This window comes from Rhamphochromis longiceps, linkage group LG6 (assembly GCF_057381845.1).
Source record: "Rhamphochromis longiceps isolate RC_006_pf linkage group LG6, R_longiceps_female_GT1.1, whole genome shotgun sequence".
NCBI classification, from domain to species: Eukaryota; Metazoa; Chordata; class Actinopteri; order Cichliformes; family Cichlidae; genus Rhamphochromis; species Rhamphochromis longiceps.
In genome coordinates, this window is record NC_140562.1 from 17,189,274 (window position 1) to 17,215,587 (window position 26,314).

The window sequence follows — 26,314 nt, forward strand, 5'->3', positions numbered from 1 at the left end:
CGCCGCCGCGGTGCTGGACCAGCTCGCGCCAGATCCAGCGCGCGCACGCACACGCGAGCGGTCACAATTACATATGGCATTACATAAACAAGTACTACACACGCACGCGTGCCACTCCAGTTGTTGTAACCCCTGAGCGATAAGGTCCCCTCCTGAGGGTCACCGGTCAGAAAGGTCATATAAACACGCAGTCGCGTGCAAGAGGCGTGCTCATAGCTATGACCGGGATCGCGCGACCACACGGGACACCCAGCAGTTTTTTAATAATAATAACTAGTCACACTCGAGCTGTGCTGGAGTGTGTGTGCGTGTGTGCGTGTGTGTGAGATCACAGTAAAATGTGACCTGGGAAACACCTAATAGCAGAAACTATGACTAAGATATTTAGAATGTCTTCCTTATACAGAGATTTCAGGTGTGCAGCTGGGATCAAACTGAAGGTCCTGCTCAAACATGAGCCCACCCCTCAATACTGAGGACAGGGGAAGTAGGACACCAAGAAGAGAGAAGTGGTCTCTTCCAGCTTTATGGGTCACAAACAGAAGCGTTGCCAAGACCTTACAACAGTGGTGCCTCGACCCATCCCTGAAATCTTCTTGGATTTTCGCTCAGAAACACATTTTTGAAGTTAGATTATAAAGTAAAATTATTATCAAATATCAGAGCTAATGGTTAAAGTCAGGGGTGCTAAGCCTAGATTATACTCCTTTGTGGACATTGACATGGACTCATTGACTCTATACTTCTTTGACATCTGCTTTAAGAACACCACATTATGATTCACAGCTGCTGTACTGTGATGTAAATCAGGAAGGCATGTGGACGTCCACGTGGAGCCCCGCGCTAGCCATCTAACCCCTAGCAGAAAGTGTAATCCCTGCTTTAGGCTGACTTTGAGCATCAGTAGTAAAACCACAATGCTGATAAAGCACTCATGTATAAGGCTGCATGTTGACACATTGATAATGTTAGTTCAGTTTTTCTCGTTGTTTCTGCTTCTGTTGTGTCATATTGAGCCCTTCCAAACTGTGCTGCCTCTGTCTGGTCTTTTCTGTGCTCACCTCTTCATCACCTTTCCTGCTCTTTTACTGTGTCATCAACCTGCTGCACTCTTCATCTCCTCTGCCCACTCCTCCTGTTCCCTCTCCTGTACTGGTTGTAAAAGCAATGCAATCATCACATGCCAATTCAATGATCCAAACATCAAATTTTTGATGTGATGATTATGTATTTACCATATTATTGATTAATATTATTCATTAATAAGATCCCGAGGCTCCAGCCGTGAAAGCCCAGGCTGATGATGTGCCTGCCCACAGACATGGGCATATTTCCAATACGGTATCTATATATAAGCAATAAAGACAGATGGGGCTATTTTCTCACTGGTGTAACTCACAGCACTTTTAAAATCTATACAGGCCTTTGAGCATGTCCATTTTAATGCTACTGATATGAGCTGTTAATGCTTAACAAGCCTTTTATAAAAAGCTCTTTACCTTTGCATTGTTGTTGGAAGGGGTTCAACAAATAAGCTCTCCTCGCGTTTATGTGTGTCACAGCAGTGGTGTTTTTTTTCACATCAGCCTGTTTAAGGTTAATGAGACAAAGATAATTTGAGGATCAGGAAAGTGTGGATATGTGTATGTGTGTGTGTGTGTGTGTGTGTGTGTGTCCCTGGTGCAGGGCTAATTTAGACTAAAGGGGACACTGCCAGTCAGATTTAGGACAGGAAGTGGAACAGATGACGGAAAGCCACAAAAAAATCTATAATGTGCGTATGTGCACACTTTTGCACTGCATTGTGTGCACACCGCTTGTCTGAACGAATGATCAAAAAGCTTTTCAGCTGAGCGTCAGCTTTATACCAGGCCGGAGTAACACCGCTAAATGCAGCACAGAGCCCAAATAAGACGTGGGCCTTAATTCACCCACACAGAGTCAGTCTGGTTAAAATGAAATCACACAGACATGTAGTTAGTCATGCTCACAGAGGTGATCTTTGTGACTGATTCATACTAAACACTTCAGAAAAGGAATGCAAACAAGGCTTCCACTGAAACCATCGCATTGGTCCTTTAACAATCTGAAACTATTGTTTCTGAAATATGTGTCACTTTAAAACTGCAAAATAAATAAATAAAACTGCAAAAAGAAGGTCAAGTTTACAGATAAAGTAAGGTAGGGGCGAGACTTTTGCCTGGAGAGTGGCGTGTAAGGCTTTCCTTTTACTTGTTTTTTTAAGTTTTGCTTTCACTTGCCAATTAAGTTTTTTTGATCTATTGTTTAGATAAAAAGACAAAAGTCACCTGACTTTAAAATATTTTAAAGGTCATAGCTGTTTGATGTGCAATAAAGAAAGTGCTCGTCGGTCAGCTGTCCCGATTAATAATGAGCCTCTGAAAATGCATGAAAAGTGATTAAAACCTGCACCTCAATCGCATCTTGAGAAGTACATGTGTATCCTGTTACTAACAACTACTAAAAATAGACTCATGTCCCACTGTCATAAAGTTGAGCAGAGCACAGCAAGCAAAGCGTCATTTTTTTACACTACTGTCTCGTAATGCTCTGCACAGTGTACTGTAGCTGTTGGTGAACTGACAGGACCAAAACCTTCAATGGCTAAACCCCCCCCCAAAATAAAAGCCAAAAAACAGCTAAAAACTAATATATTTACACTTGTGTTTGTTTACTCTTGTTTTGAAAAATTCTCTAGGTTTTTGTCATGTTTACCTTCAAAGCTTACATACTTACTAGAAAGGAAGTGATTTGTATTCCTCTTCCTGTCTTTGAGTGGGCAGTAATCAAGTCTTAGGTTTACATATATTTTATCTAGTATAAAAAATTATTTATTCAATATGAACAAGACAATATTACATGCATATTGTACCAGAAGACCAAAGACAGTAACTAGAATAATTTCAAGTGTTGATCAGTTGCATTAATCAATACTTTTACATAAAAAAAGAATTATGGTGGAATCTACACAGACGAAAGTGACAAAAACAAACATTCAGTCAACTCTGCTGCTTAGTTTAGCTGCTGTAGCCGACCCCCTTGACAGCCAGGCAGGAGAAGGCCAACACAAAACCCCAACAGAAAGACAAAAAACACAAAGTCGATGCTTTTTTTAAATACAGGTGAGAGCAAAACTACAGAATCTAAGGTCAGCTACAGCTGGAGGAATCCTCTTTTTGTGAGATAACAGAAAAAGAGGATTCCTTCTGTAATGGGAAGATTACATCTGCAACCTCATAAAGAACCGCGGCGAAGTTAACCGATATCTGAATCGTATTAACTGCAAATTCTGTGAATTATAAACATCAATTTAGCGGTTGGAATCCGTTCCTCTGTTTCCCCCCATCATCCAGAGCAAATGAACCTTTGTACCAAGATATTGAGATAATTAACCTAATGTTACCAAACAAGCAACGCAAAAAAAGAAAGAGAAGGAACGAGCCAGAAACCATCACTCCAAGTGGATTTTTACAGTTGATTTACCCTCACGTTCATGAGCTGTTGACATGGCTGCTTGCTCATGCGTTCATAAGTTCAGATATCAGCTAGTGCAGCTTTAAACAGCAGCAGTTATGACATTTTCATAGGCACGACAAACTGAAATGTCACCATACAGGCAGTGGTGCAGCCTTTACAGGGAAAATTGCTAGAAACTTTAGTTATATAAATAATCATTGTTGACTTCTGACAGTGCATATAAACCCCCCCCCCAAAACAAACCCCAAAACAAAACAACGTTAACACGTGCTTTGTCAAATCTGTAAAACAATACATTTTCAGAAGGTGTGCAAATAACCTCTCAACAACCAGAAACCTTCAGGTTGTCCATCTGTGCCGCAGGTTGCCTGAATTACCTCATGTAGCCATTTCTACCTGTGATGGTTACGGCCTTCTACTCGCTTGTCTCTCCAATAATATCATTCATAGCAGTCACCTGCAGTGATCTTCTATTATCTCTCATTTATAGTACAAAGGATAACTTCTTTAAAAAGTAAGAAATAAAATTCTTTATCCTTGTGATAGCACAACGTCCTGACACAGAAACTTGGAGCACATGGGTCTATATAGGGTGAGGGTATGCCCAAAGGTAGCTTCTCACTTGCTTGTTGAGACCAGGTAATGTGCTTATCCTATCTGCTCCAAACATGCCTACAAACGCCCTCCTGCACATCTGTTTCAGACCCTCTGGGCGGTGAATACGAAAGGGCACCGTCAGTTTACAGCAGGAGCTGGTGTAGTAAGTCAGCAGAGCAAAGAGTGAAGGAAAAGTCCTCTGGCTGCCAAACAGATTGAAGTGGAGCTTGTTCAGCTGGATGCGAATACTCGTCGGGCCATCGTCGCTTTGGTAACTCAGAGTGAAGAAAACATCCGGCTGCCCGCTGTCCCTGCAACAGCACAGCGGTGTACAGTCACTACACATGAGCTTGGCAAATGAGATGGACTGCATTGGTTTAGCTTTAATGGGATGAAGGGGGAAAAAAGCAGGAAAAAAACACAACAGTTAAAGAGAGAAATAAAGAAAAACAGCGCTGACTACCTGATAAGGAAGGTTCCAGCAGGAGCATTTTTGAGTTTTCCGTGGGCTTCTTCCATGGTCAGGGATCCCCAGTAGTAATCACTCTGCAGAAGCTGCTGGTAAGTACTTTTTACTAGTTTATACTCTGCTTCGCTGGTGAATGGACGGAGGTGTGTGGGCAACCCATCGGAATCAGCTCCAGTCACTTCCTACAGCGGAGAAGATCAGACGTGTCCAGTCAATATGATGAAAAACGCACATAAATCAAAGTGTTCTCTGGTGGCTGCAGGGTCTTTATTGCTGATGGTACACCAGAGATTTCACTGCCTACAGCGAACAGCTCCTAATCTGATTAAACAAAAATGAAGGCTGTGCTTTTTCTTGCCCTCGGCTTTGCCTCTAAGGCTAAATATATGTTGCCTGTGTTGCTTTTCTTTAAAAACGTGAGGCAAAGTTTTAAGTGATGAGGTCAGTGCACAAGCGCTCCCCGCCAGCCAGAAGATACTCTCCCACAGTCTGTTTGAGTCTTGCTTTTGCATGACATCAAGCCCCACCCACCCACTGCTCTTTTGTTTTAAAGGAGCAGCCAATTAGAAGAAAGCTGGCTTAAAGAGGGGGTGGCCTTAAAGGGGGAGGAGCTACAGCAGCTTGTTTCAGATCAGTGATGAACTGAAAGGCTTAACTGTGAATAAAGCAAAAAACACTATGGTCCATTAATAAAATAAAACATTGAAAGTTAAAATAAGCATAATAGTTTACTTTAAATGAAACTTAAATGACGCCTGTCAAGTATTTTTAGAACAAATTATTGCACATCGGTCACAAATGAGGTATCAGAAAGAAACTGAAACTTACAAAAATCTGATTTGTAAGGTTTGTGGTGCAACTATACAGCCACTTAGAGAGAAAAAAACCATTTCAAAGAATTTTAAAATCTTTGAAATGTCTTTTTTTTTTAAATTAGAGTGCTTTTTTTCTTTTTTGTTAAGCTTGCTCATCACGTGAACTTGTGACTCGGCGTCTTATGTAATAAACAAAAAATGTACAGCAAGGAATGTTGCTGGAAACTTTCCGAATAGCTGAAACCGCCATACCACAAAGGGTTCTTTCACTTTCTCAGCGTGAACTCAATGCTTGGGTCATTTACTAGAAACTTTATCAGTTCACTTCACGTGTTAATTTCCATAAGCGCCACTTGTAACGTTTTGCTCTGACACAAGATGCGCTCTGTGGGCGATAACATTGTAAGACCACTACCAACACCATAATGGTGCTGTAAATCCTTGGCTCATGAGGGGGAGGCATGCTCAGGTTCAAAGTCCAATGATAAAGCCAGGCAGGCTTCCAAACACTTTCCTTGTAACAACAACGATTTCCTGTCGGGGAGTGTCATTTTGTACCGACCTGGTCTGAGTGACCGAGTTTATTACCGCCACGCTCCAGCCATATCGTTTATTTTCCTTAATAAATTTATCAGCTTTTATTTTGATAGCAGTTTAAAAACAAACGTTTGTGGGTCACTTGTAGTTTCACTTTTACAAATGTTGTCATATTATATTAGTATCCATCATACTGTTAATAATGTAAAACAAACACCGTTGAATTTTTCAATCGCATTATTATTTAGTTTCGCTTTTAGCCTAACTTAAATGAAAAAGAAACGGATTTAAAAATATACTTTTGCACGACATTGCCTAAAAGTACACGCTCAAGTACTTGTTCTGTACATCTGAAAATCTTTATAAATGCATTCAATTTTACTCACTTTGAGGGAAACTGCTGTTTCCTCCACTGTATCTGTTTGATAACAGTAGCTACTAGTTTTGATCTATACAAATGTATAATTGACAAATGAGCTGTGATGGACATTTAAGACAGTTCCCAGCAGTGTGTAAAGTAGTTAAAAAGCTGCAACATTAAAGTTGTGCCCATGCATTAGTGCACACATGTTAATGATCGAATAATCAATAAAGGCATAAAATGTGGTATTCTGCCTGCTGAGTGCTTTTAATATTTAAACAATCTATCACCAAAAACAACATGAGTAAAATCAGCAGTGAGTGATCGCGAACACTAACCCAGAGCTCAGCGTCTTCCTCACAGTTGTTTTTGACCCAGTGCAGTAAATCCAGCTCTCTCGACTCCGCTCTGTTTGGGCTCTGTTCCCGGTGTTCTTCAGAGGGCTCACTCGGGCTCTGTGGTTCGGCTGCGTGGCTCTGTTTTGGGCTTTGTACTACCACTTTATTGCAATTGTCTCTGACCATCCTACAAAGAACAATCCTCCTCTTGACCACCTGTTGCACCAGTTACTCCGTTTTTCACTGGCAGATCCTCCATCATTCACTCCTTCCCGGCTGGTCATCTGTTGCTCAGTGCACTTTGAGACGCCATGCTGCAGAGAGTTTATATTGTAACTTTAATCCTCAGCTTTTCACAAACACTTAACATCGCATTAATCACATTGTCATTTCTGGTGTACATGTTTTATGCCTCCTGATGAGCGCACAGCTGATGTTTGAAACACGCCCTGGCTTTATATAGCGTAACGCACACTGTCATGGCACACGCTCCCAGCATGGGTGCCCAATCCAGACTTAAAGGGTGTGCGGCTGACAGTAAACCACATGTTTGTGTGTTACAAACCACCAGTAAGGGCGGCTACAACACAACTGATGACAGAAGAACGCTTTCACTTTCTCAATCAAGAGAGACTAAAAAGGTGTATAAAAAGACTTAATTTCCTCTGAAGTGTGAGGTAAGCAGATTAGTGGTGACATTTTCTGCTTTTCATTTAAAACAAAAGCAATGAAAACATTTTAACCGTCCTGTACAGATTTTTGTGTTTCAAATTTAAGATAAGCAAATAAAAAATTACATTACAATAAAGAATAAAATGCAAATACTTGATGCTGATCAATACTTTCTAAGGAGTACAGTGTGTACCAAGCAGTGAGTAGAGAATGTATATATTTTAACAGTTCAAATTAATTTTATTTTCCCTTTTTTATTGTCAATGTTTATAAATATTACACTGAGTTATAATAACTTCATTTTTTCTAGTGTCAGTGTTTGCAATGAGCTTACAGCTGCATTTTATCAGCTAACATAACAGTTTTGTCTCACAATGACGTAAAAGTCTATCATTATCTCTCTCTCTCTCTCTCACACACACACACACACACACAGACATATTATATATATCTATATATATTTAAAAGAACCAGTGACAACGATTTTAAGGTTTTAATTCATAGGTTCACACGCCCAGATATTAAGCAGTGGAGCAGGGCAATGACACGGCGTTACTTTAGCCCAAGAGGAGAGCATTTATGACTCACACCTTAAATCAGAGACACGGTGGCATTTCACACAGAGTGCTGGAGCTCGGAAATAACAGTAAAACCAGCAGGACGAGTTAAAACTGCAAAGAGCTGCAAAAGTGTTTAGAAAAAGCTCAAATGTGGCCAAACATCCTCCACAGATTCAGCTGCAAAATTCTGTGCTATACAACAGATTTACTTAAGGTGGGGGGATTTTTGAAGGTGGAGTTCAGCTACCTCCGTCACGCTGATGTGTTTTAAAGAAATTGGAAAAGCTTGTCACAAGTTCCCACACTTAATGAGAAAATGACACTTTTCTTTTTCAGCTTTCTTGGATTCCTTCAACAGCGGTCCGCCTCAAGCTTCAGCGACAATGTGAGCTAAAGGAATAATTAAGCCTACTTACGTGTCTCAGCAGTGAGCTACAGTCGGCTTCTCGCCCCCAGAAAGTCGCAACTCGTTTGATAAAAAAGATGATTTCGTTTTCAGAGAACGTACGCGCTCCTTCTTTCGCTCAAACGCGCATGCGCGCTTCAAACCGTTGATTCAGGTGTTCGCGACCGCACTTTCGCTTTCACTTCAGCTCGCAGATTCCTTGAAATCATGTGATCTCACAGCAGAGCCTGTGTGTGTGTGTGTGTGTGTGTGCGCGTGCGTGCGTAGCGAGTACGCACACTGAATTTGAGATTGGTTTGAATGCAAATAACTATATTTATTTAAAAATGTTACAGCTGCATGAAAAATACACCAATACCGATTATAAAACAAACATCCGCATCACGGATGGGTTGATGGTTTTACTACTACAGCGCTGTTTGCTTTAAAAAAAATTTTTTGTGGATATATTTCAGTTTATATACAAGTTTAGTTTATATTTATAACAAAATGAAAGAAAGGCTCACACATACCTGTGGACATCATGCTTTACAAAGCCCGGTGGTGTAAAGTAAGTGTAAACCTCAGTGATGCAGCAGCAGGAGCAGCAGAAGCAGCACAGGTGCCTGCGTGTAAGATCTCAGGTAAGACTCTTGTTTCCTTTTTGTTCTGTCAGCTTTGCGTAACAATGCTTAACTATGCTTAAGTGCATAGTCAAAGGGCTGCAATTAGTTCCATGTCATGTCAAGCATGTCAATAGACTGCAGGTTAACCGACTACCTCGTCAATCAACCTGCAGCCAAGAATTCAAAAAGGATTACAAGCAAAGTCATGAACGTGAATGCATTCATGAATCAAACTGTGAAAAATGTGCAGCCATTCTTCTTATTTTATATCTCTTATAGAGAAAAACATGCTGCTTTAATGGTAATAAACGGATAAGAAAATTACGGATTTTGTTGCCGTTTCTGCAGCAGCAGACAGATTGTTCATTATATCAATGAATAATGATCAGACAAGCACGGACAAAGTATTTATTAACACTCTGTAACTTGCAGCTGACACATTTGAAGGTGCAGTACCGCTCGCATCACAGAGAAAAGGCATGACTGCAAGACATTAGCCTCTCAGGCCGAGGAGGTGGATGTCTGGTTTTCTTTTTTCTTCTGTCTAAGCACCAAGTAGGCAGCTGCCGTTACTGCAAAGATCCCATAAGTAGCCAAGACACACTGCAGAGAAGAGAAGGAAACATTTGGGATTGTGAGGAGTCGGCGCGCCTGTGTGTAATATCTCTATAAAGATGTGTGCGTGTGTATAAAAGTGTGTGCTGGTTAAGTACATTTCTGCGACCCTGCAGAGTGTAGCTATTAAAGTATTTCCTCCAACCCGTCAGTTCCACAGAAGAAGGGGCCTCAATGCCAAACAGCTGTCTCTAAAACACAGAAACAGTAAGAGGAAGTGCTGAGATCAGATCTGTGATATTTTTTGACACATTTCCAAGACGTTTTTAAAAAAACGTGCATTGAAAGATATAAAATGAAAGATGAAGAAAACAGAAAATAAAAGCTAGCAAACAAACACATACAATAGAAGCACATGATGAATGCCCTCAGAATTATGCAAACCCAGTCAGAACGAATGTGAAAGCACCAGATTAAATGATGAACAGACTTACGGAAAATAAACAAAAGGAAAACCCAATAACAAAGCTTGAGTAAGCGCACTCTGCGTTTTTTAATTAAGGAATTATTATTGTGTTTTTTCATGGAATCTAATAAAAGCTGCAATATGAAAACTTTATGAAGAAATTAAGCAATTTATTTTAGAAATAGATGATGTGGAACGTGCATACCTTTGCATGTAGAGGCACGTTTTTCTGTGAGTAGCGTGATAAAGCAACAGTGGGATTGCACACTTGTTACTAGCAGTGTTGGGACTAACGCGTTATTAAGTAACGCGTTACAGTAACTACGTTATTATTGTGGTAAGAGCACAGTAACTAGTTATTATGCCAAAACCGGGAACGCGTTACTCGTTACTGGGATTTAGATAGGCTCGTTATTCGTTACTTCCTGTGGTGGCTATCGCGGAGCTTCCACAGATTCAATAACATTAGCAAGTGGTGGAGGCCAGCAGGTGGATGAAGGAAAAGGGAGGCAAGAGGAGAGACCCGAAGTGGCCGCTGGTCTGTGAGTGTCAGTTGAACTGAACTTCAGGTAAGAAGTTATGACCTGCAGTCCATCTGGGTCAGATATGAACCAAGTTTAGGTGGAGTTTATTTTTGTTATGCTGAATTTTTCGTACTGCGTGCTAGCTAGCATGACGGAGTTTCTATACAGCTGGGTGGGTGCTATGTTACTGATGTTGAACTTTATTTTGTTCATAAGGTTAATTATTAGAGTTGCCAACCGTCCTGTAAAAAACGGAATCGTCTCGTATTCAGAGAAAATATTACGCGTTTCTTACTGAGGTGAAAAGGAACAGTTTGTCCCGGACTTCAGCTACAATGAAAAAGGCACAAAGCTGGAGTTATTCTGTGTTTACGCTGCACAGCTGCCTCTTCTTCTCTCATCCTCTCACCCTCCCTCTCCTGTTTGTACTTCAATCATGAAACTGATCAATGATCAGCTGATCGGCTTTTCTCTCTTGTTTGTTTATCGCCCACTTTGCGCCAGAAAGAGGAAACCAGCGGATGTCGCGCTAAACAACAGCAGCACGTTTAAGCTTGATCAGCTGTTGTTAGAATTTATTTAATATTAATTTCTAGTATCAGCTGATGTTTGCTGGAGCCACAGCTGTAACCTGCTGGTCATGATATCGGTTTGGTTATCTGGTGAGAGGGAAACATGAAGATGAAACCAGGAGACGTCCTTACTGAATCATCAGAGCTGAACAGGTGATGGAGAAACAGGTTTACCTTTTAGGTGACATGAATGAGTTGAAGGGAAGTTATGAACTGTTTCTGAGAGACAAATAACACCAGGATCCTTTTCTAAGTAGCTGACAGCTGGTAACTGTGCAGGGGCGGGTCTAGCAAAGTGTTGCCAGGGGTCCATGTAGGGCATTAAAAGGGAGAGGGGGGCACAAGGAAATACTTTCTTATTCTCATTTAAAATGTCTCACTTTTAAAAAAATAATTATCTGAGTCTTACAACAAACGACTGATAGATTGATACATATATACCATCAGAACAGTGTACATCACTGTCACAGCAGTGTTTGTTTTCATTCAAAGGCTTTATGATTTTTCCTATAATGGTGGGCCGGCCTCTAGTCAAAATGCCCAGGACGATTTTTTTGTCCCAGTCCAGCCCTGTATGCAGCTCATCTGCAGTCTGGTGTTACCTACATCTTCCTATTCAGAAGGCAGAATTTCCAAGTTCTGAGTACAATCGAAAGCACCACGACTGCAGTTTTTGTGTTGGATGTAAAAAGCAGGCTAGGATAAAATCAGGCGTGGGATTTCTCTCGTGGAAATGTGCACATTATTTTTTCCTTTCTATTGGTAGGTGGCACAGTGCACTTGTGGCAAGTAAGCAAGCTAGAAGACTGGCAATCTTGCTGGGTATCCAGTTACGGAAGCAACACATTAACAAGAGAATTCTGAGTTAAACCAAAGTTACTTTCCCTAGTAACTAGTTACTCTGAAAGTAACGAGTAACTTGAAGTAACTGAGTTACTTTTGATAGAAGTAACTAGTAATGTAACTAAGTTACTAATTTAAAGTAACTTAGCCAACACTGGTTACTAGTAATTGAGATCACACCCAGCATACCGTCTGAATTTGATGAAGCTGATTTGGTCGTGAACCTGTACTATGTGACCCTAGCTCAGCTTCCACATCCATTAGCATTAAACTCTGTAGCAACATCCTAAGCGTTTTCCCTTAATAAACAAGCTAATAACATTTCTCAAGTCTACAAATTTCAATTATTACATTTTTTTAACTGCTACTTTTTTGTCTGTTGAGCAGTGGAAAAAAAAGGTGGTTGCTCTGGGTGAAAATTGGGCCTGTAGGTAACGTGGGTTATTTTAGGATCTTAGCATCTCATCTCTTTAAAGGTTAACAGCTGGTGACTGACTGCAAGACATTTTAAACTGGTGCTAAAACACTACCTGATATTTAGCATTTGATCTTATTTGGTCTGAGGTTCCTAAGGGGAACACCTCGTTTTGAAACTGTCAGATGACAAGCGAACGAACATATGAAATCTCACTTGTTAAAGGTTAATAAATCAATAACAAGCAAAGAGACATCTCTAAATTCACAACCCTTGTTATGAGGATCTCTCTCAGATAAAATTTTGTAAAATGAAGAGAAATCTCTTTACCTCCTGGCCCAGTTTACCGTAATGTATTAGATAAAATGGGTCATTCATTTCAGTTAAAGTGGGACACCCTTTGAAATGTATTGTGATGATTCCTTTTATTAAAATGATTTATATTGTTAATATATTTGATTGCTGCATGTGTCACATGCCTTTTTTTCCCCCTATTGAGTTTTTTTTTTACCAATCGTGTCGGTGTATGCTAGTGGGCACAAATACACAGGAGCTCAGGTTCACTAAATAAGAAATGAAAAGGAGAGGGTGAAAGAGGCATGCTGATAAAGACGAGACAGATGCAGAAGTGGGGTTGAAAACAATGGCAAGAGTGAAAGGGAAAGCAAGAAAGGGAAAGGAAGGTTTACAAGACGGGATGTGAGATCAACTGTGAACTATGGTTTGGAGATGGTAACACCCACAAAAAAACAGGAAGCCAAGCTAAAGATAAGATTTTCACTGGGATCAACAAGAATTAACATTATATAGACATTATATGGACATTGGACCTTATAAATGAGCATATTAGAGGGACAGCTCAGGTCGAGCCGTTTGGAGACATAACTATAGAGGCAAGGTTGAGATGGTTTGGACATTTGCAGAGGAAGCAAAGAGGATATCAGGGGTGTTTAAATGATTTTTAAAAATTGGGTGGCAAATGGGGGAGGGGAGCAAGTTCAAGCTCATATGCAGCCCTGAGTCCTAATGCAGAGTTATTATGTGAAAAGCGGACCTGAATAACAATTTAAACATAATCTTGTTGACTTTTGAGGGTAAAAAAGTAATTAGACGTTTTACCTAAGTAAAAGTTACAATCATTCACATATGTAATGACACTTGAGTAATATACATGATGTTACTGGAATATAATTATTGATTTTTTGATGTGTATATCTCTTTATTGTTAAAGCCGTCAAAGACTTTAATTGCTTAAATATTGTACTTTGATCAATTGTAATTTAAGTAATCTGCAAAAATATTAAGTAAAGAAAGCTTTAAAATAGTTTGGTACAAAGTGCAACAATCACATTCAGAATAGAGACAAAAAAGAAAAAAAGGAAAGCAGCATAGTAGTACACAGTAGCGGTTTTAGATATGGGCGACACGGGCGGTTGCCTGGGGCGGCATCGTGGTGGGGGGCGGCATCACGGCATCGGCCAAAAAAAAAAAAAAAAAAAAAAAAAAGCTTGTACTCATGCTCCCCCGACGTCAACCAGCGCACATTGGGAATGGCATAGGCACCGATCGGTTTTCTATCACCCATTTGCTGGGAGTAAGGACGCCCTTCGTTTGCGAGGTGCGCCTGCTGCTTGCGGCGCAGTGAGGAGAGGGCGGGGCGGCGAGGGATTTTCTGACCGGCTGGAGCAGCATCTAATAACCAACTCGCAAAGTAAAACAAAATAAAAATAAACCAACAAACAAGAAAACACCAGACATTATAATACAGATTTATAATTTGCACCAATGTTTTTTCGAAATTCTATACACGAAAAGTGAGCGCGAGAGCCCTCGGTGCGCCTGCTTGCTGCTGAAGTCAAAGTAACTTTGTCATCTCCGCTACATACAGTCCAGTATATAGAGCAGGGGTCCCCAATCCCAGTCCACGAGGGCCGGTGTCCCTGCAGGTTTTAGATGTGTCCTTGATCCATCACAGCTGATTTAAATGGATAAATTACCTTCTCAACATGTCTTCAGTTCTCCAGAGGTCTGGTAATGAACTAATCATGTGATTCAGGTGTGTTGACCCAGGTTGAGATCTGAAACCTGCAGGGACACCGGCCCTCGTGGACTGGGATTGGGGACCCCTGATATAGAGAGACGAGACACGACAAGGCTCCAGTTACAGCAGTGCAAGCAAGCAAAAAATATATGTAAGAAGAGTAAGAAAATAAATATACACTTTAGGACCAGGGGTAAAGGGATCAATAACAATTTAAAATTTACAGTTTGATGATTTAAAGTCTCACACACATGCCGTTGAAAGGGGGGGGGCTTGCTGCTTCCAAATAGAGCACATTTCATTTATAATGTTGTAAATCCAAGCCCATTATGTATTCATGATTTGAATCCTGGTTTGTGTGAAATCTCAGAAATGCACCCTAGACAAAGTGAATCTGTGATGTTGTGGTGATCCTTGGGTTGAGGTGGGTGTTCATACTGGAGTGCAAAATTAAAACCAATGGAAGATGGACAAGAAAAGTTCAAAGCCATCAGGTCATCAGTTTAGAAAAAGAGAAAAGAAGAGGAGGAGAAACGAGCAAAAGATGCAGGTAAGCAGATGTGTCATTGGATAATGGCAGGTCATCCTGAAACAAGCAGAATCAGAATACTTTATTAATCCCTAAGGAAATTATGTGAGTTACAGAAGAAATGGTAAAAATAGCAACAGTAACAGACTAAACTCCAAACAATACATTACGTTACAGATTTTAATATTAATTAGTCATTGTCAATTGTTGATTTGTCCTGTTCTCATTGTATGATGAATTATGATGGCTGTTTGGTAGCCGTTTGCATACAATGCATACTCTCTCTCTCTTCATATGTGTGTGTATAACAATTTTATGTTAATGTACAATCCTTAATATGTTTTGTGTGTGTGTGTGTGTGTATATATATATATATATTTATTTATTTATATTAGGGGTGCAACAATACTCGTATCGAAATTGAACCGTTCGGTACTGTGCTTTCGGTTCGGTGCGCATATGTATGAACAATACAAAATTTTTAATTTATTTTATCAACTTTCCTTCTGACGATGCTGTCTGTGTTGAGCGCTCAGCGGATCTGCGCTCGACAGTGCAGCCTAGGCGGAGTAGTCGAACGCAGATTCACTGAGGGCAGGGCAAGCTAGCGAGACAGAAGTTAAGCTCTCCTTGCAACATGGAAAATTGAACCTCCCCCACCCTCATTCAGATCTGGCGTTTGGAACTATTTTGGTTTTCATGTGACGTATGACCCTGAAGGTAAGCGCGTCATGGACTAAAGTAAAACAGTATGTTGGATGTGCCACGCAATGCTCAATTACATGGGTGGGAACTAGTGTGTTAGCGCAGTTAGCTCGTTAACGTGTTGGCAGTCTAGCCCCACGCACGGGGCGATCCGCGGTAGCTCGTTAACTGAGTTTTGCAGTGTTGTGGAGTTAACGTCATTTCAACGAGATTAACGCTGACAGCACTAGTGGGAACACAACGAATATGACTGCACATTTACACCGACATCATCCTAGTGCAAAGACAAGTGGAAGCAGACAAAAACAACAAGCACGCATGCTACAAACTTTACCCGAGTCATTTAGACAGCTGTTAGCACATGATTCTCCATATGGGGACCTGATATGTTTAATATGCTGCTGAGAATATAGCCCAGAAGAAGCGTATAGTATAGCTTTTATTTTGGAAAGAGCCATTTCTCTGTAATAAACTCTCTTTTCCAAAGATGAGTGACTCCTCAATCAGATACAGGGCTCGCAAAATCGCTAGCCCGACGTCCCGGGGCTAGCGATTTTTCCAGTTGGGCTACCAAAATCTATCTCTGCCCTGCCCGTCGGCCTGTCGTAGGAAGGAAATATATATGTCAATGCTTTTGCATTCTTTCAGAAATGTAGCTGGGTAATTATGTCATTGGCATCGGCGAGCCACTGTCAATATGTGACATATTGAAATCGCGTTTGAATTTGCGCTTGTTTTTTGCTTTCACTTTGCAATCGCGCGAACTGTGTATAGAGAGCGACAGCACTGATCTGTGACTGATGATAATTTGCGCACCAATTCCTCTGACATCGTCTTATTAATCGTTAGCTTACTATGCAAACATGACAAGTGAAATCTCCCGCAGCTTAAACATGTGAGAGGTTGATCGCGCAGAGAATCGCTGAGCGTTATGTGAGTGTGTGTGTAAAAGCAGCAGGATATATATTTTAGTTCTGCTGAGCCAAATAAGAGAGGTCAGGGTGAAGAAGTGACAGCCAAAGAAAAGCTTACCACAAAATGGAGAAGTTATGAAAAATCACATTATAAGGCAAAAAGAAAGTGCAGCTTTATGGTTTCATGGACAAAAGAATTTCTGTGGCTGCGATATGACGAGCTAAATAACCAGGGCTGCACATAAGTGGTCCGCAGGTGCGCATTCGCTGTCAAAATAAAAAACGGGCACAAGATAAGAAGTTAATATTATATAATTATACAATATTATACTTTAATGTATAATATTGTAAAGGAAACAAAACATCAATCAAAAAATTGCTCTCTTTTTTTATTCGGGCTACTTAAATTTATTTTGGGCTACCAAAAACTGAAGAGTCCCTGCCCGAAGGGCTACCAGGGATTTTGAAATTTTGCGAGCCCTGAGATATATTAATTTTTTTTATTACTTTTTTGTTTCAGCAACATACAATTTAAAAACTGTTCTTTTGAGTTAAAATATATATTTATAATTTTAATAAATGACAAATTAAAAAGGCATGAACATTTTTTTGTATCGAAAAAATATCGAACCGTGAATTTTGTGTATCGTTGCACCCCTAATACACACACACACACACACACACACACACACATATACACGTACATACACATGTATGTACATACACATACATACACATCAAATCTCGATGTTGATTTTGTAAATTTCCATGCGAGCAGCCCAGGAGAATTTTCAGGCTGCCCTAACACTCCGACACTGGCCTCTCGATCTCCCGTTGGAGAGCCGCGAGCCTCCCCATGATGGTATCAAACTTCTGTTCCATGGTGTTGTCGTTCTTTTGATTCTGAGACCTCACAGCAGCAGTGATCCGTTCCGCGATGTCTTCCAACTGTTGCTCAAGGGTCCCATTTTGAGCAGGCCTCTCTCTGATGTATCCCCCCATACGCTCAATGTTGTTGCTTTGAGCCTTCACAGCCGATGCAAGCGTCTCCAAGGTGTTAACCATATTACGTTCGTTGTGAGAGGTCGCGCCTCGTCCCGTCGCTTCGATTCCAGCGGGCAGCCTTGGGGGGGTTTGAACAGCTGGTTCCGCTCTCTTATTTCTGTGGTAAACCAGGGCTAAGCCAACTCCGATCAGCAAGAACCCTGTTATCACGGTTCCGAATAGATAGATATCTTCAGCGTCCTCGATCGACAGTCCCGCCAGGCACACGACCCTCCAGTTCTGCCACCCGTCCATCGTGTATCCGGCAGGGAAAGTCCCTCCAGGGCACTCAGGCTCTCCCGAGCCCAGACTTCTCGTTGAGAAAAGGGTGTCAATAGCATTCAGAGACCAGTTCTCTGAATGCTGAGAAAAGTCAAGCGTGCAGCTGCCAAGATGCCACTTGCCACCAGTTTGGCCATATTTCAGAGCTGCAACATCACTGGAGTGCCCAAAAGCACAAGGTGTGCAATACTCAGAGACATGGCCAAGGTAAGAAAGGCTGAAAGACGACCACCACTGAACAAGACACACAAGCTGAAACGTCAAGACTGGGCCAAGAAATATCTCAAGACTGGTTTTTCTAAGGTTTTATGGACTGATGAAATGAGAGTGAGTCTTGATGGGCCAGATGGATGGGCCCGTGGCTGGATTGGTAAAGGGCAGAGAGCTCCAGTCCGACTCAGACTCCAGCAAGATGGAGGTGGAGTACTGGTTTGGGCTGGTATCATCAAAGATGAGCTTGTGGGGCCTTTTCGGGTTGAGGATGGAGTCAAGCTCAACTCCCAGTCCTACTGCCAGTTTCTGGAAGACACCTTCTTCAAGCAGTGGTACAGGAAGAAGTCTGCATCCTTCAAGAAAAACATGATTTTCATGCAGGACAATGCTCCATCACACGCGTCCAAGTACTCCACAGCGTGGCTGGCAAGAAAGGGTATAAAAGAAGAAAAACTAATGACATGGCCTCCTTGTTCACCTGATCTGAACCCCATTGAGAACCTGTGGTCCATCATCAAATGTGAGATTTACAAGGAGGGAAAACAGTACACCTCTCTGAACAGTGTCTGGGAGGCTGTGGTTGCTGCTGCACGCAATGTTGATGGTGAACAGATCAAAACACTGACAGAATCCATGGATGGCAGGCTTTTGAGTGTCCTTGCAAAGAAAGGAGGCTATATTGGTCGCTGATTTGTTTTTGTTTTGTTTTTGAATGTCAGAAATGTATATTTGTGAATGTGGAGATGTTATATTGGTTTCACTGGTAAAAATAAATAATTGAAATGGGTATATATTTGTTTTTGTTAAGTTGCCTAATAATTATGCACAGTAATAGTCATCTGCACACACAGATATCCCCCTAAAATAGCTAAAACTAAAAACAAACTAAAAACTACTTCCAAAAACATTCAGCTTTGATATTAATGAGTTTTTTGGGTTCATTGAGAACATGGTTCCTCAAAAATACAACTTGCCTAATAATTCTGCACTCCCTGTATGTACATACACGTACATACACATGTACGTACACACGTACACACGTTTGGTTATACTTACCATGGTGTCCATGTTGTGCATTCAGGTCCTATATGTGAGACAGGTGTATGGGAAGGGCCGCCCACTACTTCCTGTTTATATAGGGTCATGAGGTCAATGATTGCATCACTGGGTGTAACCAAATGGAGGGTTTTTCATTTTGTATAGTATTGTTTGTTTTCTTTAAAGTAGCCTTTTGAGTTATATTGTATGCAGTGTTTTACTTTACAAACTATTTAGTTGAGTAAATGAGTTTGTCAGTTTCATGCATGACTTTATTCCTGTTCTTTGTTTAGAATTGTATTATTTGGTTTGACCTATTTTGTTTCAATGGTAGGGACTAACGAGGTCAGGTATGGGCAAAGTCTTGTATAAAGCCAGTGGGATTTTTGCATGCCTGATTGATTGTTTATGGTAAAAGGGAAAATAAAAGAACTTCAATCGTCTGCTAATGCTATTTACTTATCACCTTCCTTGCTGCTTAAGTTATGCTACATCACATATGTACATGTATGTACATGTACATGTATGTACACACATACACACGTACACACATACATACATACATACACATACACAAAAGGATATATATACAAAGGATGCTGAACATGAAGCTGTCAGGCAGAAAGCAAAAATGAAGACCACAGAGGAGGTTCGTGGATGTAGTGAAGGAGGACCTGTAGAGGCTTGGTGTGACAGAGGACGATGCTACAGACAGAGCAGAAGGCAGATTATCCACTATGGCAAACCCTGAAGGGAGCAGCTGAAAGAAGAAGATGAGTGTGAAAACAAAGGAATAGAGAGGATCGAGAGGAGACAGAAAGGATGTCTGCAACAGAGGGGCCAAAAAACTACAATCGTTAGGCAGAGGAGAGGATGGAAACTCCCACATACTTGAATGGTTTGTTGGGGTGAGTTATTACACTGTTGTCAAACCAAAATGATCCTAAAGTGCCTTATTTTCACTTTGCAGTCAAACTGGCCCAACCTGAACATCATTTCCAAACCTGTAGGGCCTGAACAGTTCTATTTCGTTACACCAATTCAATGCAAAAACATTAAAAGCAGTAGTTATTAAATATCAAACCTTTGGAGTCAACAGACTCCAAAAAAGTGACAGAATATAAGCAGCATATTTTATCGATCACTTTTATTCCTAAAACGATAAATTAGAATCCATATATACAACTCTAAACAGCGAATGCTACGCTACAGTCAGGCCACTGTTAGCTATCTTAGCACAAAAAGAGGGAAACTGCTAGCTTGGCTCTGTAAAAAGCAAACAAATGTGAGAACCCGCATTTGTAAAACTCGCAAACTGCCATACCACATCTCATTTGCATCATGCATACGAAAAACCAAGGTGTGAAACCGACTAAGCTGTGGTTTTACAGCCGGTGGTGAGTGGACTTCAGCCAGGCAGCACTTTGTGCTAAACAAAGCTTACTTTATCACATGGTTTGTGTTTCATACTCAGCTAGCATGAGAGGAAAAAAACAAAACAAAAAACATAGATATACTTTACTAGCACTTTAAGCCCGTGAGCTTTATGTGATTGTCGTTTACATCCAAACTAATCCTGTGCTTGATAAATGTCAGGACGGTTATTGTTGTCTGTCTGATTACCCAGACTTGGGACAACAATTAGGCGTTTGTCACATGCACTGATTTCCATGAAGGGAACCATTCATCTAGAACATCAGGTTTACAGTAAACTACGAGGAAATGAAAGAATTCTTGTGAAGAGGGAAATAGTTTCCCATTACGAACATTAGATAAAGTGAGCCAGGGTCGAGGAGGGACACAATGCTCCTCTTCATCTTGCTGATTTGTCCTGCCGCTATGGTTCATATTATTAACGTAGCAGAGAGGAAACTCTTGTTCCTCCTGAAACCTTATACGTGAAACCACGTCAATAAAAGTTGAAAAAGTGCAACTGAAATAATTTTTGAAAATCAGCAGTGAGCTTGTTTTGTTTTTCTTCTTCTTGTGGTTACAACAGTAGTCTTATATCCACCTTCCCCTTCAAACAGACAAACGGAGCCTGAAACAACAACAGCTGAAACCAGCATCAGCTCTACAGCTGGAAGGAGCCGGTGTATGAAAACTGAAGTCAAACTCCTGTTGATATGTACAAGTATAGTACTACTATTAATGAAAAATACCAAATGTAACAGTCTTGCCTAATATTTACATGACAATTAAACAAACATCATATCCCACAGTTCCTGAACTTCGTGGGTTAAGGGTGACAGCTTGACAGAGGATGGGAGCTCGCTATGCTGTCCAGTTCTGTGGGGTATTTGAGTCAAACATTACAGATGGCACACAATAAGAAAGAATATAAAGCTAGATCTATATACAAACAAGTTAAAAAAAAACCTCAAACACTTTGTCTATATGGTTTTTAAATTGTAGCTTTCATTAAGGAATGAACTACAATATCACTGAGACTGAAATGAAAAACATCCTGTCTTCTGTTTATTTTCTCTTGAATCAATCGCTTAGTAACTTTGAAACTGCTTACAGTCAGCATTTTATGTTTTACTACTACTAATAATAACGCATCATATGACAACAGGAATCTGTGGTTCCCTTTTACACAGTTTAAAAGTAGCCCGGCCACCTCACAGTGGTGTCTTCTGCACTGCCAGCACAGGGGGCAGCACTGAGCACATTACAGCTCCAGTACAGAAGCAAGCCCTAACCCCGGGGTGTCCAACTCCAAGCCTCAAGGGCCGGTGTCGTGCAGGTTTTAGATGTGTCCTTGATCCAACACAGCTTATTTAAATTGCTAAATTACCTCCTCAACATGTCTTGAAGTCCTCTATTGGCCTGGTAATGAACTAATCATTTGATTCAGGTGTGCTGGCCCAGGATGATATTTAAAACCTGCAGGACACCGGCCCTTGAGGCCTGGAGTTGGACATCCCTGCCTTAACCCAAGCTCACTGACACTTTTCACCAGCACAAACCAACAGTTAAAGGCATATATTATTCTTACTTGTGTACTTCATGTATATAATGAAAATATACGGGTGGCTGCTCCCTTGTAACAAAGAGTACTTCATGCATATGTGTAGGACTAAAAAGCAGATCCACAAGTGTTCAGATAAAATTGACTGCTGCCCCCAAGTGGTCAAACAAAAGGATTGCAAACATTGATTAAATGAATGAAGGAATAAATAAGTTTATAGTTAACATTTTAGCATCTAAATAATATGTTTGCATACATGCTGAGCCAAATAAAGAAACCATTTTAAATGTTTTAGTCTATTTATATTTTATTTTTAGATAAACATCTATGCCGGAAATGGCACCTTGTTACTTAAAGGAGAAGTCTTTTAAAATATATTAATCAGAGGAGCTGGCATCTAGAAGGTACTAAGAAATTATAAATGCCACCAAACAAACAAACAAATAAATAAATAAACAATTTACATTGACATTTAAGAGGCTAATAAACAGGTCTTTATTTTATAATCTAAAAAAAACCCCAAACTCTCTAGTCTGATCCATCATCACAGTAACACTTCAGGCATATCGATCAGTCCAGTCAGGAAGCAAAAGCCATTGTGACTCGGTGGGACCTGCTCTGTGCAGCTCACCTAGCACAGCTGGCAGGTGCGCCTCTGGTGCTGCATTCTCTTTACTCACTGAGCACATACGACAGATGTGAAAGAGCCTGCAGATGCAGCTGAATTATGCAACATCTTCCTGCATGACCGTTTTTTAGCAGTGCGTCTGAGAAGACCTCCACGTGTTAGCCGGCGGTGCCCTGACTGCTTTTAGGTTCCAGGATGAAATCCTCAGACACGAATTTCAGACCTAACACTTGTGCAGTGGGGCCCCGGGTCCTCCTGGTGCAGATTCTGATCTTTAAGGAAATTCCCCACAACCCCATTCATGGTTTAATCTGTCTGTAGTACAGTTACAGGCATGTATGATGTAAGTCTTACTGGGATTTTTGGATGATTTTAGTTTCCATGGACTGTTTTTAGCCCAAGTTTTAAGGATCCGTCTTTTTTGTTGCCCTCTGTATATTCTTTTAATAGCTGGTCTGTTTCCTGCCTCTTTCAGTTGAATTTCACTTGTACAGAATAGCAGCCAAATACAATCTTACATAATAAAGTCAAAGGTAATAAAGACGTTGTGCTGCTTGTGGAAATGTGCTTCATTCACTGGGCAGATCCATCAAAGAAGACAAAGCAGGACAAAGGTAACTGCTGTTGCTGCTTACTGATGACACTATAACACATAAATGATAACCTAAACATTAAGACCCCCCTTAATGTTTATTATAGACCCCCGCCCCCCCTCCCGTTTGTCTTTTAAACCCCTTCATATCCATTCTGTTACAGCTAAATCCCCCTCCACCGCATGCACCGTTTCATTTCACCTGGAAATCCCCGGATCAAGCCCCCTTCCTACCTTCACCTCTGTTACCAAGTGTCCAAAGCTGGTGAGGGGGATCCTCGTTTTAACAGGTGACGTCGGCATGACTGAGGAAAACACAAAGTTATTTTCCCTTTTCACAAATTCACTACAGCCTGAGCTTCGTCTAGGTGATACTTACCGCAGGTTCAAGGGTGGGAGAGACGCTTACACAACAATCGGGCGTGTGGAAACTGTTCCGTACAGGTTTAACGGACAGCACCCACTGACCAACCACGTGGTTTTGCTTAGAGTATTAACCAATAGTCTGTGGCCTGGTGGGAGGAGCTCGCCCACAGTTACGCAAACAAAAACCGGTGGAATTTGCTTTTCTTTGACTGAGCCACTAGAAGGCGGGAGACTACAATAGCTAGGTTTCATTTGACGTAGACGTGACGTCGACGTAAAGCGCGAAATTTGACTGGCGGTCGGAAGTGAAAAAGATAAGCGCAAAATCACAGACAGACAGTACGCAAAATGCCTATGTCCTGTTGTGTTTACGGATGCTCCAGTAGGTCGACCAGAGAAACTGATAAACGGTATTTTAGGGTACCAAAAATAGCCCAACGAAGAGGAGAAAAATGGAAAATTCTAACCGAAAAACGTAGGAAAAAATGGATTTTAAATTTACGTTTACAGTCGGGAGGAGCAGAGTCTGCAGCGACCACTTCGTCAGAGGTAATGTTATGTTTGCAAACGAACTTATTAGCATTAGGTTGTCGTTAAATTCTCGTTTACTTAGTGCTTTTAAGTTAGTAGTCTAATATTGACTTGATTGGGACTATAGGCTGCCCAAGTGCTTTGGATGACGAAGAGTCGGAGGACTGGGCTCCGACGGTCAATCTCGGCTACGAACGAAAACCCAGATCGGAATCAGTTCTCAAACGAGAGAAAAGAATGAAGCTTAAGGCAGAACAGCATCGATGTGCAGAGGCGATTTTGGATATGCAACAGACGGCTGAGAGCCCGGATTTGAGCCTAGTGACAGTGGAGAACAGGCTACTAACCCTGCCATACAATTGCAATGAGCTGCAATCACTTCTCCATCCTCCTTTGCAATTACCCAAGTCTTCAGAGGTGTCTCGTTAGACCGCTGAGAATGGTTTACCTTGAAACAAACAACTGTCACTCTAACGAAGTCCTAAGGATGTGGCATGTTTGTTGACGTTAAAGCCGCTACCGCTAACTGTTAGCGTGTTTAAGATAAAGCAATATAAGAACAAACACTCACCCTTGCAAACACCAAACTGTATCCATCACGGAGACGTTTTGTTCCAAGGTTGTGGACCCACCCGCTGACAAAAAAATTGTACGCCTCCAGACTCTTGAAAGCTTTCATTTGCTGCCTAGTGTAGTAAGAAGTCTGGAGGACCAAGTAGTTGGTGATATCCACAGCCTCGATAGTAGGCAAATCCTTTACTTCTGTGGTGTATTCGGACATTTTCAAAGAATACGGATCACGTCCGATATATTTTTTAACTATCTGTTTATATCTCTCCCGAGAAACGGGGTCTAAAGTTGCACAATAGCTGCTCTCCTGACTCTCCACAGTGTCCTCCATGTTTACTTCCGCCCTCCACTCAAAAATCGCGCTGCCTCCGCACGTCATCAGAACCACGTGACCGCAACCCAACTATTTATGTGGTCCTGCAGACATTGCCCAGCCAATGAAGCTATAAAATATTATTTTTATTTATTTATTTAAGTTATTTTTAAATGAACCTTTATGCTGGGAATGCCACCCTATTATTTTCCTGTAAAATCTCTCCATTTACTAATATGTTACAGACCACACTATAATCTGCAGTTTACCCGAGATCAAATGATCGTATTCTGATAAAAAACAGAGAATATCAGGCAAAACAAGTGGGCTTTACTTATTTTGGTATATACAGACACGACAGCGTCAAACTACACTTTTATGATGTGAATCTCCTGTTCCATCACACCCCAAAGGGGCTCTGTTGAACTGAGAAACTCTGGAGCTCATTTGAGTACAGTGAACTCATTGTCACTTTCAAGAAACGAGATTAAGATGATCTGGACCTTGTTACATGGTGCATTATCTTACTGTAAACTTTGATTGGTGCAGTGTGGTCATGGTGTGGACATCGTTAACAGCAATGCTGCGGTGCTGAAATGATGCTCAGTTGGTGGTAAGAGGCCCAAAGTGTACCAACATCCTTACACCAACACCAGCAGGATGAAGTGTTGATACAAGACCAGATGGATAATTGCTTTCATGCTGTTTATGCCTAAATCTGACCTCACGCTGGCTTTAATCTCAGTTTCCTGCTCTTAGCTGAAAGCTGTAGCATCCAGTAATGTCCTCTGCTGCTGTAGCCCATCAAATCAGTTGAGTTCAACTGGTGAGTGCATTGACGTGCTCTTTTGCATACCTCGATACTCAGTTTGTCTTGACTATCTCTACATCTCTAAATGCAGAGTTGCTCCCATGTGATTGACTGATTAGATATTTGTATTAATGGGCACTTGAACAGGTGGAAATGGTGAAAGTGTCCAGTGAGATCTGCCTCGCACTCCGTAGAGAGTGAACAAACGTCCTGGAACATTTCTAGAGTTGGCAGAAAATGAATCAACCTTTGAAACAAAGCAAGGCTTTAATTTGACACAATTTATTGATTTAGGGATGATCAAAACAAACACAAAAGCAAAATCAGCGAAGATAAACAGCACTACGGAGTTCTTTAAACTAAAAATCATTTAAAAACAGTGGAACTTCTGCCAAGTTGTTCAGTTTACAATGGTGTGAAAGTACTTTACTACCTGGCTGAGTTTCCCAGACTCTCACACCCACTTTCCAAAGAGTTCAATTATTTGTGCACGGGCATGAAAACAGGCAACGCGCCAGGGCCATCTCAGT

At 41.1% G+C, this 26,314-nt stretch overlaps 3 protein-coding genes across 6 annotated transcripts in view; 1 reads left to right on the plus strand and 2 right to left on the minus strand.

The window, feature by feature from the left end:
* Nucleotides 1-2,856: 2,856 nt before the first annotated feature.
* LOC146667788 (suppressor of cytokine signaling 1-like) lies at nucleotides 2,857-9,100 on the minus strand. Of its 3 annotated transcripts, none has more exons than XM_085409474.1 (4): nucleotides 8,766-9,100; nucleotides 6,616-6,929; nucleotides 4,559-4,746; nucleotides 2,857-4,406 (listed from the first exon to the last, which is right to left on the minus strand). In XM_085409474.1, exons 2-4 carry the CDS (start codon nucleotides 6,799-6,801, stop codon nucleotides 4,082-4,084), a joined length of 699 nt encoding a protein of 232 aa, XP_085265600.1. In that variant the 5' UTR covers nucleotides 6,802-6,929; nucleotides 8,766-9,100; the 3' UTR covers nucleotides 2,857-4,081. The 3 variants fall into 3 exon arrangements, with proteins under 3 accessions (XP_085265600.1, XP_085265599.1, XP_085265598.1); XM_085409473.1 differs by having other exon boundaries at nucleotides 8,264-9,100; XM_085409472.1 differs by having other exon boundaries at nucleotides 6,616-9,100.
* Nucleotides 9,101-9,252: 152 nt separating this feature from the next.
* LOC146667789 (ATP synthase F(0) complex subunit k, mitochondrial-like) lies at nucleotides 9,253-25,075 on the minus strand. Of its 2 annotated transcripts, XM_085409476.1 has the most exons (4): nucleotides 23,573-23,694; nucleotides 23,428-23,498; nucleotides 9,572-9,664; nucleotides 9,253-9,461 (listed from the first exon to the last, which is right to left on the minus strand). In XM_085409476.1, the coding sequence occupies exons 2-4, from the start codon at nucleotides 23,494-23,496 to the stop codon at nucleotides 9,360-9,362; spliced, it is 264 nt and encodes an 87-aa protein (XP_085265602.1). In that variant the 5' UTR covers nucleotides 23,497-23,498; nucleotides 23,573-23,694; the 3' UTR covers nucleotides 9,253-9,359. The 2 variants fall into 2 exon arrangements, with proteins under 2 accessions (XP_085265602.1, XP_085265601.1); XM_085409475.1 differs by lacking the exons at nucleotides 23,428-23,498; nucleotides 23,573-23,694 and adding an exon at nucleotides 24,662-25,075.
* LOC146667790 (protein kinase C beta type-like) overlaps nucleotides 23,823-26,314 on the plus strand; it is a 53,443-nt gene continuing 50,951 nt past the window's right edge. Inside the window, exon 1 of the mRNA XM_085409471.1 lies at nucleotides 23,823-24,108. The gene's annotated coding sequence lies outside the window, so the exon portion shown is untranslated. The remainder of the gene's footprint in view (nucleotides 24,109-26,314) is intronic.